Below are 13,889 nucleotides of genomic sequence, written 5' to 3'. Positions count from 1 at the left end.
AGCACAGGTAAGAACTGGGATACTGCCATGAACATGATAACATATGGCCTGAGTTTACTTCACTCATGTCTTCTTAAACTACTTTCCTTCTTTTTGTACATGTCTCAACCACAAAACCCTCTGTCAGGCTTCAGTATATTACAAACTTCCCTCGTGGAGAATTATTCTGCAAATCTGGACTCAAATAACGCCCACTGGCATTCTATTTTCTTTTTGTTAGTAATTTTACAGAGTTTTTAAAAAGTATAAGATTGAGGGTTGGATGATGGCACACCTGGTTAAGTGCACATATTACAATGCACAAGGACCTAGCTTCAAGCCCCTAGTGTCCACCTGCAAGGGAAAACCTTCAAGAGTAGTGAAGCAGTGCTGCAGGTGTCACTCTCTCTCCCTCTGTACTTTCTCCCTCCTTCTCAACTTCTTTCTGTTCTATCAAATAAAATAAAGTTTAAATTAATATATATATATATATATATATATATATATATATATATATATATATATATATATATATATAGTATTTGGAGATATCATATTGCAACCAAAGATGGTCAATGTAAGTCACCACACTTCTGTCTACCAAAGTTCTGTGTACCCACTCCAGCCGAATAGCCACCAGTTTTTCACAAAGTCCAAGACAGTATGGTTCCTATTGTTTTTACAAGTTCATTTGTTTTAGTCATCTATATTATACATGAGTGAAGTCATCTAGTAAACACTGTATTTTTGGACACCATGCTAAGTAATCTTCACTTCAAACCTCATCTCTATTTCTTGCCTCTGTGTTTCTTTCCATAAAGGGCTAAATGCAGTCTATAACTAACATGGCTATTCATGAATCTGGTTTGTTGTCTATCTCCTAAATCCTAAGAGGACAGACATTAAGCTTTTCTTCTTCAAAGCTCTATCCAAAAGCTATGACTTATATAGACATGTCGGGCATGTGAATGTCACGAAGGACAGTTGCTTAACAAGCTCTGAACATAATATAGCCATAGATAGATAGTGATAGATATGAAGTCAGCCCACATCTATGACCTTGGGAGAACTAGTGCAGTTTCCCAGGTAGGGGATAAGGACACAGAAGTCTGAAGGCAGGGATGGTGTGGAATTATACCTCACATTATCCTCACATTACACGTTTACAAAAGATTTAAAACCATCTTATGGATATAATCAAAAAAGCCCTATTTATACTGATAACTTAGTGTGGAACACTGAAACTGAAGGGGTGGATTTTACACTTTGTACCAAATTGTAAAGCTAGGAATAGTAACCTTTTTTTTGGATGAGGTCACAGGTTGCATATTAACAAAAGTGTTCACCTCATGGAAATTATTAAAAGCTCAGTGGAGAATAGTTAAATGTTAACCTGCAAACAAGCAACTCTTAGCCATGCTTACTGACGGGTTTTCACAAATGGGTGGCTTTCTGTGAGAAGCACAGTTTCAAAGCTTCTTTTGAAACTCTTGATGCATAACACTGATACAAAGAAAGCAGATTCTCCTTTTTCCTCTATGTGTAATTCATGCTCATTCATTATTTGGTAGTCTGGGAGCAGGTGCTGAATAGGACAACATCAACCTAATACCCTCATTACTACACCAGCATTTTGTTTTTGAGCAAATGTTCTTTCACCATAGGAGTTCAGAAAAAAAGGGCCTTGCTTAGGGCCTGTGATCAACTGAAGAGAAAATTTACCAAAGCAAAAAGGAAGGGTGTGACTTTAACCACACTACAATAAATAAATGAATATTATAAAACCCCAAACCAAATTCCTTTCTTCTCCTTCAATAAATACAAAATATTACCAATATGATGAACAGGCAAAAGCCAGAATTAAGTGTGACTTGCACAACATAAATTATCAGATAATCTGTCATTCATCTTATACTTTATCACACTTGTTTCTCTAGTCAATTGGGAAAAGATTTCACTTCCCTTATGGATATTGAGAAGTAAACATAAAAAAGCCACATCTGTATCTCACCAGATCTGACATACAAAAGCAAGCAGTGATAGTCTCTAGACAACACAAAACCCCACATACTAGAGCTAACAGACTTAAGGTGTTGACTATTATCTTTGTTTGCTATAACTTTCTAAACAGTGCTAACAAGTTTGGTTATTCGATCATGTTGCAATGCGCAAGGACCTGGGTTTGAACCGCTGGTCCCCACATGCAGGGGGAGTGCTTTGCAAATGGTGAAGCAACATTGCAGATGTCTCTCTATCTCTCCCTATATCACCCCCTTCCCTCTCGATTTCTGGCTGTCTCTATCCAATAAATAAAATAAAGATAGTAAATAAAATAAAATAAAGACTATTGCAAACCAGGACATCAGTTAAAAGGATGGTTGTGACCATTGTAAAGAGGCAGCTGGGTATGAGTGATGTGTGTGTGTGTGTGTGTTTCTGTGGGTATGAGTGGTGTGTGTGTGGGGGGGTATGAGTGGTGTGTGTGGGGGGTATGAGTGGTGTGTGTGTGTGTGTGTGTGTGTGTGCGCGCGCATGTGTTGCATGAGGTTCAGGTTAAAAACGTGCCTATTTGTTTTCTTTGTAACACTTCAGCACCTTTCTGTTAAAGTATTCACTTGACTGCCATTCATGCAGTAACAAAGCAGATACTCAATAAATTGTTTCTGGGTGATTAAGTAGAAAAGAAAGATGTAGTTTTTTGTTTGTTTGTTTGTCTGTTTTTTCTTTCTTTTTTATATGTATTTTATTTATTTTTTCCCTTTTGTTGCCCTTGTTGTTTTATTGTTGTAGTTATTATTGTTGTTGTTGTATAGGACAGAGAGAAATAGAGAGAGGGAGGGGAAGACAGAGAGGAGGAGAGAAAGATAGACACCTGCAGACCTGCTTCACCGCCTGTGAAGTGACTCCCCTGCAGGTGGGGAGCCGGGGTTCGAACCAGGATCCTTATGCCAGTCTTTGTGCTTTGCGCCACCTGTGCTTAGCCCGCTGTACCACAGCCCGACTCCCTGTTTGTTTTTTCTTAACCACCACCAAGATTCTGGTTTCTGGAAGAATACAGACTTCTTAAAGATAGCTATTTCAGTCCAAGATGGAATGAGTTTGAACTCATTTCTACATGCATCCTACAAAGGTTCTGAAATGAACCTGAGTGGCAGAAGTTTGTTTTATCACTATGGTAAAGAAGATAAAGTGGGGTCAGGCGGTGGCGCACCTGGTTAAGCACACGCTACAGTGCGCAAGGACCCGGGTTCAAGCCCCTGGTCCCCACCTGCAGGGGGAAAGCTTCATGAGTGGTGAAGCAGGGCTGCAGGTGTCTCTCTCCAACTCTATCATCACTGCCCCTCAATTTCTCTCTACCTCTATCCAATAATAAATAAATTTTAAAAATGTTAAAAAAGATGAAATGATTAAAAATTTCATTTGCTTTCTTTGACAGTAAAACATTTTCTTTTATTCCTTTCCTATGTGTCTGTACTCAATTGAAGATAAAATTCTGTAACTCTGTTGTACTGCAATTATTAGTACTAATTGCCTAATTAGATTGTTCTCTCATTCCTAAAGGAATTTAGAAAGCATAGTGTTATAACTTCATTAGAGTGGAGTAATTCTTAGAAAGAGGAAAAAACTATCAGACATCTACTTATGCTATTTTGATCTCAGAAGACTTACTATTCAGCTGTTCCATTCAGTTCACCTCATTAATTTCAAGTGACAGTTTTAAGGACCTTCCCCTGATATTTCGCCCCTTAGAAATGTATTCTGGGGGGTCGGGCGGTGGCGCAGTGGGTTAAGCGCACGTGGCGCAAAGCGTAGGGACCGGTGTAAGGATCCCGGTTCCAGCCCCCGGCTCCCTACCTGCAGTGGAGTCGCTTCACGGGCGGTGAAGCAGGTCTGCAGGTGTCTATCTTTCTCTCCCCCTCTCTCTCTGTCTTCCCCTCCTCTCTCCATTTCTCTCTGTCCTATCCAACAACAAAGCAATGTCAACAATGGCAATAATAACCGCAACGAGGCTGCAACAACGAGGGCAACAAAAAGGGGGAAAAATGGCCTCCAGGAGCGGTGGATTCATGGTGCAGGCACCGAGCCCAGCAATAACCCTGGAGGGAAAAAAAAAAGAAATGTATTCTGTATTTATTTATTTATTTATTTATTGCCTCCAGGGTTATTACTAGGGCTTGGTACCTGCACTACAAATCCACCATTCCTGCGGCCATATTTTAACTTTTTATTGGATATAAGAAAGAGAAATTGAGAGAGATGGGGAAGATAGAGAGGGAGAGAGAAAGACACCTGCAGACCTGCTTCATCATTTGTAAAATGATCCTCTGTAGGTGAGGAGCCGGAGCTGAAACTGGGATCCTTGTGAGGGTCCTTGTTCACTTAACCTGGTGCACTACCACCTGGTTCCTGTATTCTGTTCTTTATCTGTGTGATATATAATCACCTGTTATTTAATCCTGATGTATATTTTACTTGAAAAAGCATCTTTAATCTTTCTTGTTTCTTCTTGATGTAATGCATAATTCTACAAATAAGTACTCCTGGCACTCTTGGTACTCCTGGAAGCTTGGGATGGAGGGACACACACTTGACATTGTCTTAGCTCAGGATATGCTGTGTGTCCCACCCGACCTCTTATCAACTGTATGGTGACTGGCTGTAGTTTTTTGTTTGTTTGTTTCCACACTGACACCTATCTAATCTCAGGGCCCTGGCAACTGGCTAAGGTTTTCCCCCGAATATTCTCCATAATTGATTCTGCTTTAACATCTGGCAAGGGAGCCAACACAAATCTGTTGTTACACTAATAATTACTTTGCATAATATTATCCCCTGGAGAAATTGGCAATCAACAAATCAGCGGGTACTGCCCTCACAGGAAGGATCCTAATGACTTTGTTTTTCTTGTTATCATCTTTTTTCTTATACAGCACTGAACAATGAAAAATGGGGCCTTGTGCATGCATAATACCACTGAATGACCTTCCTCTTCCAATTTTAAAATTCTACAGGGACAACAAAATAGCTCACTTGGGGATCGTGTTGATTTTCCATGTGCACAACTCTGGCTTGAGCCCAGCCCCCAGCACATTGAAGGATGCTTCAGTGCTGTGGGGTCTCTATCTTTATCTCTCTCTTTATATGAGAACATATAAAATTCTACGTACTTCCTATGTGGCACGAAGTGTCAAACCCAAGGTCTCAAGCACAGTAAAATATGTTCTACCCACTGAACTATCTCCTGGTCTGTACTTTTTAATCTTCTTAAGACAAGTAAATAGTCACTTTGCCCAAATGTTAAAATCTTCACTCACTAATTTAGAGGTAGTAAAGGGAAGTACTAAGGACTGGGTAGGATTTGGAAATGAAAACTTATTATTTCTTTCTTTAATTTTTTTTTATTATCTTTGTTTACTGGATAGAGACAGCCAGAAATCTAGAGGGTTAGGAGAGATAAAAAGGGGAGAGAAAGAGATAGCTGGAGCACTGCTTCACCACTTGCAAAGCTGTCCCCTTGAAGGTGCGGACCAAGGTGCTTGACCCAGGTACTTAATGTGTGCTCAACCAGGTGTGCCACCATGTGGGCCAAAAACTTATTTTTTCAAACTGTACTCATAGAAATCACTTGACTCCCTATCTTGGAGATTGTATAATTGTGCAATTGAAAATAATAGTGGTTTCCATGCATTTTTCGTAATTATAGCAAAGATTCTGAAAATGAGGGAAATTATCTGAATGTTATGCATATATGGAAAATGCTGAAAATTCAAATGTTTAGATTAACAATCCCTCACCTCCCCACCCCCAAAAGGAAGAAAACCCCATTTAAGCTTCACTTGATAAATGGCAAAATTAGAATGTGTGGTGGTTAAAAGCATAACTAAGCTAGCAGAATTATAAACACAAAAATTACAACTAGAGTCCGTTCTGTTACTACAGGGGAGATAAATGAGTACTTCCACATATTTACTCCCTTTACATGAACTACATTCTGTTTTCTGCTTGGACTTGTGAAACTCCACATCATCACCATACGTATCATCATGTGAATTGTATGTAAATTAGAAGAATTTCCGTCTTTCCCACACAATTTAGCATCTGATTCTAGGCTGTTCTTTCATTTCTCAGTTCCGTCTGTATCCTCTTCACCTGTGTAGTTAGATTTTGGCCTTCTCCAATCTTAGTCATGACCTTTCCAGGCATTACAACGGTGCCAAACATCTGACAGGTGAGTTTGCATAAGAATTCTGCACTTTTAACTATGACACCATTTCCCCAGATAATAAATAACCTGGGTCCACCTGCATATTAGATATCAGGTGACGGCAAAAACAGTGAAGTTATGACCCTCTGGAATATACCTAAAGTAGAACTACTAGCTGTTTTCCTAAATGGAGACCCCATGTCTTCATCTGCAATATTCTTGCCTTTAGGTTCTAGCTGTTTTTCAAAATGGAGATCCCACACCTTCATCTGCAATATTCATGCCTTTAGGTTCATGATTAGTCAACAATGTGTTCTGCTTTATATCTTAACTCTTTTCAGCTACCAGGTTCCAGATGCTACCATGATGCCAACCTGAATTTCCTTGGGCAGAGGACTCCAACATGTATCTTGGAGCCCTGCCTCCCCAGACCCCTGCCCGACTAGGGAAAGAGAGAGATAGGCTGGGAGTATGGTTTGACCTTTCAATGCCCATGTTCAGCCAAGAAGCAATTACAGAAGCTAGACTTTCCACCTTCTGCACCCCACAATGATCCTGGGTCCATAGTCCCAGAGGGATTAAAAAAAAAAAAAAGGAAAACTATCAAGGGAGGGGGTTGGATATGGAGCTCTGGGGTGGACATTGTATGGAAATGTATCCCTCTTATCCTATAGTCTTGTCAATATTTCCATCTTTAAAAAAAAAAAAAAGAATTCTACACTTCTTTAAATGCTGCCTCGCTTCCTTATTAATTAAGCAACCTCAGGCAAATTACTTAATCTTTCTGGATCAGAGTTTCATTAACTGTAAAATGGCACAACAATGCTATCAACCTCCTGGGATTGTGGAAGATTGAGAAAAACAATCATAAGCCCTTAGCAGAGCCCCTGGTGGCCACATTCTTTGGTACATAGCAGACTGCTCCACAGTATTTGCTGATTGTGATGGGTCACATTAAATCTTCTGCCATGACCAGGGGGAAAATGCAGCTTTCAATATGAAAGTAGGAAGTTATATATTTTCTAGCTGCTATTTTATGCAGATTGTCTTTCCTTGTGGAAAGTCTGCTGTATTTTTCTGCAATTACATTTTAATATCTTGGAACTCAGGATGTGTCTGACAATCTAGTCTTCTAAATAACTGAGAGATGTTTTGTTTTGTTGGCTTAGATTCAATCAAATCCAGCATGGATGTTGCCAGTTCTTTTGAAGAAAAAGGACTTTAAAATGAGACTCACAGTCTCAGAATCCTCCATCTCTTATTCTAGAACACTATTCATGCTTTTAACTCTGCCCATGAGCCACAGCTACCATTATTATTTTTGTAATACTCCTCTTATCACATACATGTTTTTAAGATATTTGGCACCATTTCTTTTTGATATTTGGAACTCTGGAGGCAGAAAGTGCTGATTGTTAGAGCTAAGATGTCTAGTCACAGGCATGTCTTGTTTTACAGTACATGGGGTACTTTGTTTCTGTACAAGACCTTCAACCAGTAAAAAGACTGACTTATCAAAAGTTCAGGTGATGAACAGTATTTTTCAGTAATAGAGTATATTTAATCTTCTTTAGTTTGTAATGCCTGTTGGATGCTGTACCTTTGTGCTTTGACTGTTCCTAATGGAATTTTTTTCTTCCCTTTCAATGCCAGAGAAAGATGGAGAGGGAATGAGGGAGACAGAGAGAAGAAACATCACAGAACCACTCCATCATTCAAGAAACCTCCTCTGTGCCTTGAATGGTGATCCCATTTGGTGGATGGGGTCTCTAACCCAAGTCCTTGTTTATGGGAAAGTGTGAGCTCCACTGGGAGAGTTATCTTCCAGACCCAGTAAGGTATTTTTTAATTTAGGTATGTATTGATTTTTTTTAAAGACATAATTGCTGTTGTGTGCATTATAGTTTACTTTTTACACACACTGGGAAACTAAAATAGCCATCAATTCACTTTAAGGCAATATTAGTTGTATTCCCTTGGTCTGGAATTGTACCTGTGATGACTCCAAGGAATTCCTGTGTCTGGTTACTACTGACTTGGAAAAACTCTAGTTGATATATGCTCTCAACATTTATGAGTTTGACCTATTTTCCCAGCATTATTATTAATAGCAACTTCCTTATTTCTTAGGAGGACCTTGGAATTAGGATGGCATAGGATCAATTGCCCAATATGAAGACCACAGGTTTCGAATCTGATGCTTGAATGTTCTTATGTGTCAATTTGACTTTGCTATTTATAAGCCTGGGCTACTAGACCATCAGTCATTCAGGCAGATCAGGGAGCCCTTATTCCTTCACATTTTTACTACATACCAGTTTGTACAATGGAAGCAAAACACATGTGGCTCGACACCATGGAGTTTTTCAGTGTGGTGTAAAGGGCAGTTGTTTATTAACTTCACGCAAAAAAAAAATGTCTCAATGCCTCAGGAAAGCTACAAGATGTTATGATTGCTTAGGAGAGACACTACATATGGAAGTGGACAGGGGAGCATCCAAGCAGAAGATAAATTGTTTTTTAATGCTAAGAAGATAACATTTCCTCTTAGAGTGCTCAAGGTGTCACTGTTTGCCTTCCACTCATTTGTCATAATGGTGAGGAGACATTGTAGTACAGTCCTTTTGAAGATGGGCATGAAGTCATATTATGTAATAATTTTAAGTGTGTAAAAGGCAAGTAACAGAGAAATTAAGAAACCATGGCTTCTTATTAAGTTAACAATACAGTAATGAGGATGCAGCTGTAGAGCACATATTACCCAGGATCAAGGACCTGGACAATTCAAGCTCCAGGTCCCCAGGTTTCCATCTCCCTATCTGCAAAGTGTGTGGGGGGGAGTTCAGGAATGAGGACTTCAGGGATGCATCTCCATCCATCTCTCTCTCCCTCTCCCCTCTCCATTTCTCTCCAATACAATGCAATGCAATGCAATGCAATGCAATGCAATGCAATGCAATGCAATGCAATGCAATGCAATGCAATGCAATGCAATGCAATGCAATACAATACTCAATGATATCAACAGAAGGGAGAAAACAAAAAATGGTACTTGGTATTAGTCAGCTCTTGCGAGGGGGCATGGAAACAACATCAGGTTTGAGTTTTCTCCTGAACTCATGGAACACAGTTGTAAGCACTAGGCAAAAATACTCAGACTATCTTGAGTTATGATGACAGAAGAAAGGCTGGTCATAGACCCTAAAGTCCAAAAGAGAAAGAAGAAAGAGCTAGGAGGCTGGCTTCTCACAGTATCTGTCTCCTTTCTGAGACCTGGAATATCAGCAGCCTACACACAGGGTACCTGGCAAATGGGGGTGGGGGGAGTGAATGAGCATGAAGGCTCTGAGAAGAAAGCCACAGACTACAGTATCTGACAAGCATTTCCACAAAGAGGACAGAGAGACCAGAAAGCCAGCAGGGGAGAGAGATTATTTATGAAAAGAAGCTCCAACTACTGAAAAAACAGCAGTGTGTAAATTTCCTTCAGAGATCTGACATGATGAACTGTTCTGCTCCCCACTTACCTGATGCCTGAAGAGCTTATTTCCAATATAAGGAGGCCCTTCTAAAGACAGGAAATTCAATAATAGTTATGTAATAATCAATAATGAAACTATAAGCCAAGGCACCCCTGCTCAAAGCCAGGTTTGGGTTCCTGCTGAAAATCTAAGAATTATAATGCCACAACTTTATACCCTCCTGTTGAATCCAGATAAATCCCAGAAAAATACCAAGGATAGTCCAATGGGGGAAGGAGGGGATGACTACATCATGGTTATGTAAAAAGACTTTCTTGCCTGAGGCTTCTCAGGCTCAGTCTACCACACCACCATAAACTAGATCTGAGCAGTGCTCTGGTCTCTCTCTGAATTCTTCTCTCATTAAAATAAAATATATTAAAAAACAACAACAAAGGAAGTCTTGAAGATAAATAATTTTTTTTAAAAAAAGGATAGCCTAGTGCTTTAGCAAATCAAATTTTAATTAATGAGACATAATTGTACTTCAAAGCTTAACAACTCCTTCATAGATTAGCAATGACAGGAATAGTCACATGTATTGGCTTTCAATTTAGTGATGTGTAGTTAATTAATGTGTGTATTATATATATGAGATCAATGCACACTGATGCAGTAGACAGAGATCTGACTTTGGGGTCAGATCCAGGTTTAAATCCTGGCAAAGTGGGGCTGGGTGGTGGAACACCTGGTTGAGCACACATGCTACTGTGCACAAGGACCCGGGTTTGAGCCCCCGGTCCCCACCAACAGGTGGAAAGCTTTGCGAGTGGTGAAGTAGGTCTGCTGGTGTCTCTGTCTCTCTCCCTCTCTAGCTTCCCTCCTCCTCTCAATTTCTGGCTGTCTCTATCCAATAAGTAAATAAATATGATAAAAAAATTGAAAAAAAAAATCCTGGCAAGGTCACTGGTTAGCTGTTTGTCCTTGATGTATCTTTGAACCTGGTTTCCTTATCTGTGTAACAGGGATATTGCCATGAAATGTGGAATCCTCTTTGTGTTTTGAAATCTAATAAGATGACATGTGAAAGTATTTAGCAGCACTTAGCATTTAGTAGGATATCAGTAGATAGTATTAAGAAAAAAAAAAGTCCATAACACAGCTCTACAGTGTAAGAGATCAAAAGTCACCAAAGAACTAGATGGAGGCCCTGTGGAGGGCAGGGAGTTATGGTGTTTATTTCTCATTAAAAGGGCTTCGGGTCCATTCCTACCAGACTTGAAAACTTTCTACCTTAGCACACAACCTTTTATCTTTTTTCAAGCTTGGTGCAGCATAAATTGATGGGTACCAGAGTCCACCAAGGAGTTGACAATAGCAAAAGTGAGAGCAGACTGGCTGCAATCAGAGTCCACTAGGGTTTCCACCAGGGATATTGGAATGCGGAAGTGGGAGTCCACCACTCACAGCAGTTTTTCTTCATTCCTTTGCCTATGGCTTTTTCCTTTTAGTAGTACTTGCTTTGCCAGTGTTTAGGTTAAAAATTCCTTTTTTAAAATTTTTTATATTTATTTATTTTCCCTTTTGTTGCCCTTGTTGTTTTTCACTGTTGTTGTAGTTATTGTTGTTGATGATGATGTCATTGTTGTTAGGACAGAGAGAAATGGAGAGAGGAGGGGAAGACAGAGAGGGGGAGAGAAAGAGACCTGCAGACCTGCTTCACTAACTGTGAAGTGACTCCCCTGCAGGTGGGGAGCCGGGGGCTAGAACCGGATCCTTACAAGGGTCCTTGCACTTTGTGCCACGTGCGCTTAACCGGCTGCGCTACCACCCCACTCCGAGGTTAAAAATTCTTATAAATAAACTGAGTAATTTAACATCTACTAGTGCGAGAGTAGATAGCATAATGGTTATACAAATCAACTCTCATGCCTTGAGGCTCCAAGTCCCAGGTTCAGTCCCCTTCAGTCCACCACATACCACAATAATCCAGAGCTGAGCAATGAGTACTCTGGTAGAAAAATAATAGTAACAAAATAAAATTTAGGGAAGTCTGGTGGTAGCGCAGTGGGTTAAGCGCACATGGAAAAGCACAAAGACCAGCATAAGGATTCCAGTTGGAGGCCCCAGGCTCCCCACTTGCTGGGGAGTCCCTTCACAGGCAGTGAAGCAGGTCTGCAGGTATCTTTCACTCCCCCTCTGTCTTCCTCTCCTCTTTCCATTTCTCTCTGTCCTATCTAACAATGACGATATCAACAACAATAAAAAACAGCAAGGGTAACAAATGGATAAATAAATATTAAAAAAACAACTAAGAATTAAAAAAAACTTAAAAAAACCCATAACATAGCATATACAAATCAATTTTTTATACCTAATACACAGGATGGTAAAGAGAGACTTGAGTTGGTGGTAGGAATGGTGTGTAGACAACCTATCATGGGAGACAGGATATAGGAATCAAGGGAGATACTAAATGGAATATCATTAAACTAATGATTTCCTTATAACATCTTGTCCTTTGTCTCCATTTTCTATTTGGGTTGATAGCTTCTTTTATTATCTCTTTTTTTTTTAATTTAACATAAAGAGTCCCAGTGAAGGTGACCAATGATTTCACTGTCTAATTAGTAGCTCACACACTGGGAATTCAATATCGACTAGGTGAGCAGCACATGTCAGGACTCAACATTTTCTCCACAAATAATTTTCTTTTTTTTAAATTAACTTTATGTATTTATTGAATAGATACAGTCAGAAATTGGGAGGCACGGGGAGACAGAGAGGGATATAGAGAGACACACACTTGCAGCAGTGCTTCACCATGTATGAAACTTTCCCTTTGCAGGTGGAGTCTGGGGGTTTGAACGCAGGTCTTAGCACACTGTAACATATGTGCTCCACCAGGTGCACCACCACCTGCATACCTCATCCCAATAATTTTCTTCCTCCTCATTTCATTTCTTGCATGTACTTCCTCCACTTCTCTCTCTAAATTAATCATTGAATATTCATTTGTCACCTTTCCTCCTCTGTCTTGGCTAGGTGATAAAATGGCACTAATATTCACCGATTTTTGTTTTCTAACTGTGACCTTAGGCAAATTCAGCTCAATGTACTCAGATGAATGTTTTCATGAAAAAAAAACAAACAAAACCCGGATAAGAAGCCTACCTTAAGAAACTGCTGCAAGAATGAAGTGAGAACTATGTACCAGGAAGACGTATTGAATGCAGCAGGCTGAGAATCCTGTGCATTCAGCCCAGGGCTGTCCCCTGGGACTTGACTGACCTGTGAATTATGCGCTGGCTCTGTAGGTAATCCAGGGCCATGGCCAGCTCACAGATGAAGAGCTTCACAGTGTCTTCCTGGAATCGGACATTCTGCTGCAGATGATAGCGCAGGTCACCACCTAGCAGGAGGTCCACCACCATGAACATGTCTTCCTCATCTTGGAAGGAGTACCTGGAGGAGAGTTCCACATGAACACGTTCTAAGTATAGGTACACACTCAGGAGGGCCAGAGGCCTATGCGACCTAGTGAGTCCTAGGAGAAAGGTACTGAGCTGAGAGCTTGGACTTTGGGAATAAGATCTTATTTTACCACTAGCTCTACAACCCTAGGGTCCTCAGTTCCATCCGTTTAAAATGGGGATAACATAGGTGGCATTTAAGAAGGCAAGAAAAGGGGAACACAAACAGAGCCAAACTTGAACTGTTAAGGTGTATTGAAGCAAAGAAAAAGACTGAATTAAGGGGGGATGGGGGTGGTGGTGGCATGGAAAGGGCATCAGGCACCCAGGGCTCAATGGTGAAGAGAGGTTATTGGTAGGGGGAGGGCTATGTAGACACCCATCATAGGGAGATAAGAAACTGTACTCATGTATCAATAGCTGTCCTGAAAATCATCATTTCCCCCAATAAAATGGTTGGATTAAAAAAATAAAATAAAATAGAATGAAATGGGGAGAATAAGAATATCTATCACAGCTGCATAGTAAAGAACAAGTAATAGTAGAATATATAGTGTCGTGCCTGAAATATAGTAAACACACACTAAGCATTAATACACAAAGCCATAAAGGACCGGAAATAAAGTCCCATTTATTCATTTTTTAATATTTATTTATTTTTCCCTTTTGTTGCTCTTGTTTTTTATTGTTGTTGTAGTTATTATTGATGTTGTTGTTAATAGGACAGAGAGAAATGGAGGGAAAGACAGAGAGGGGGAGAGAAAGACACCT

General features: G+C 40.0%; 1 protein-coding gene and 1 long non-coding RNA gene across 5 annotated transcripts in view; both read right to left on the bottom strand.

Annotated features, from left to right (window-relative positions):
- LOC132535287 (uncharacterized) overlaps positions 1 to 13,889 on the bottom strand; it is a 422,795-nt gene that overhangs the window by 84,653 nt on the left and 324,253 nt on the right. The gene's annotated exons all lie outside the window — the stretch shown is intronic.
- Positions 1 to 13,889, bottom strand: part of STK32A (serine/threonine kinase 32A) — a 171,566-nt gene that overhangs the window by 84,653 nt on the left and 73,024 nt on the right. For all 4 annotated transcript variants that reach the window (XM_016185286.2, XM_016185287.2, XM_007516361.3 and 1 more), the window contains one exon: positions 12,937 to 13,110. In XM_016185286.2, the coding sequence (XP_016040772.1) occupies positions 12,937 to 13,110 (174 nt within the window). The remainder of the gene's footprint in view (positions 1 to 12,936; positions 13,111 to 13,889) is intronic.

Source organism: Erinaceus europaeus, chromosome 2 (genome assembly GCF_950295315.1).
Source record: "Erinaceus europaeus chromosome 2, mEriEur2.1, whole genome shotgun sequence".
Classification (NCBI taxonomy): domain Eukaryota; kingdom Metazoa; phylum Chordata; class Mammalia; order Eulipotyphla; family Erinaceidae; genus Erinaceus; species Erinaceus europaeus.
Note: the sequence above shows the minus strand (reverse complement) of the source record. Positions and strands in the feature narration are given on the sequence as shown.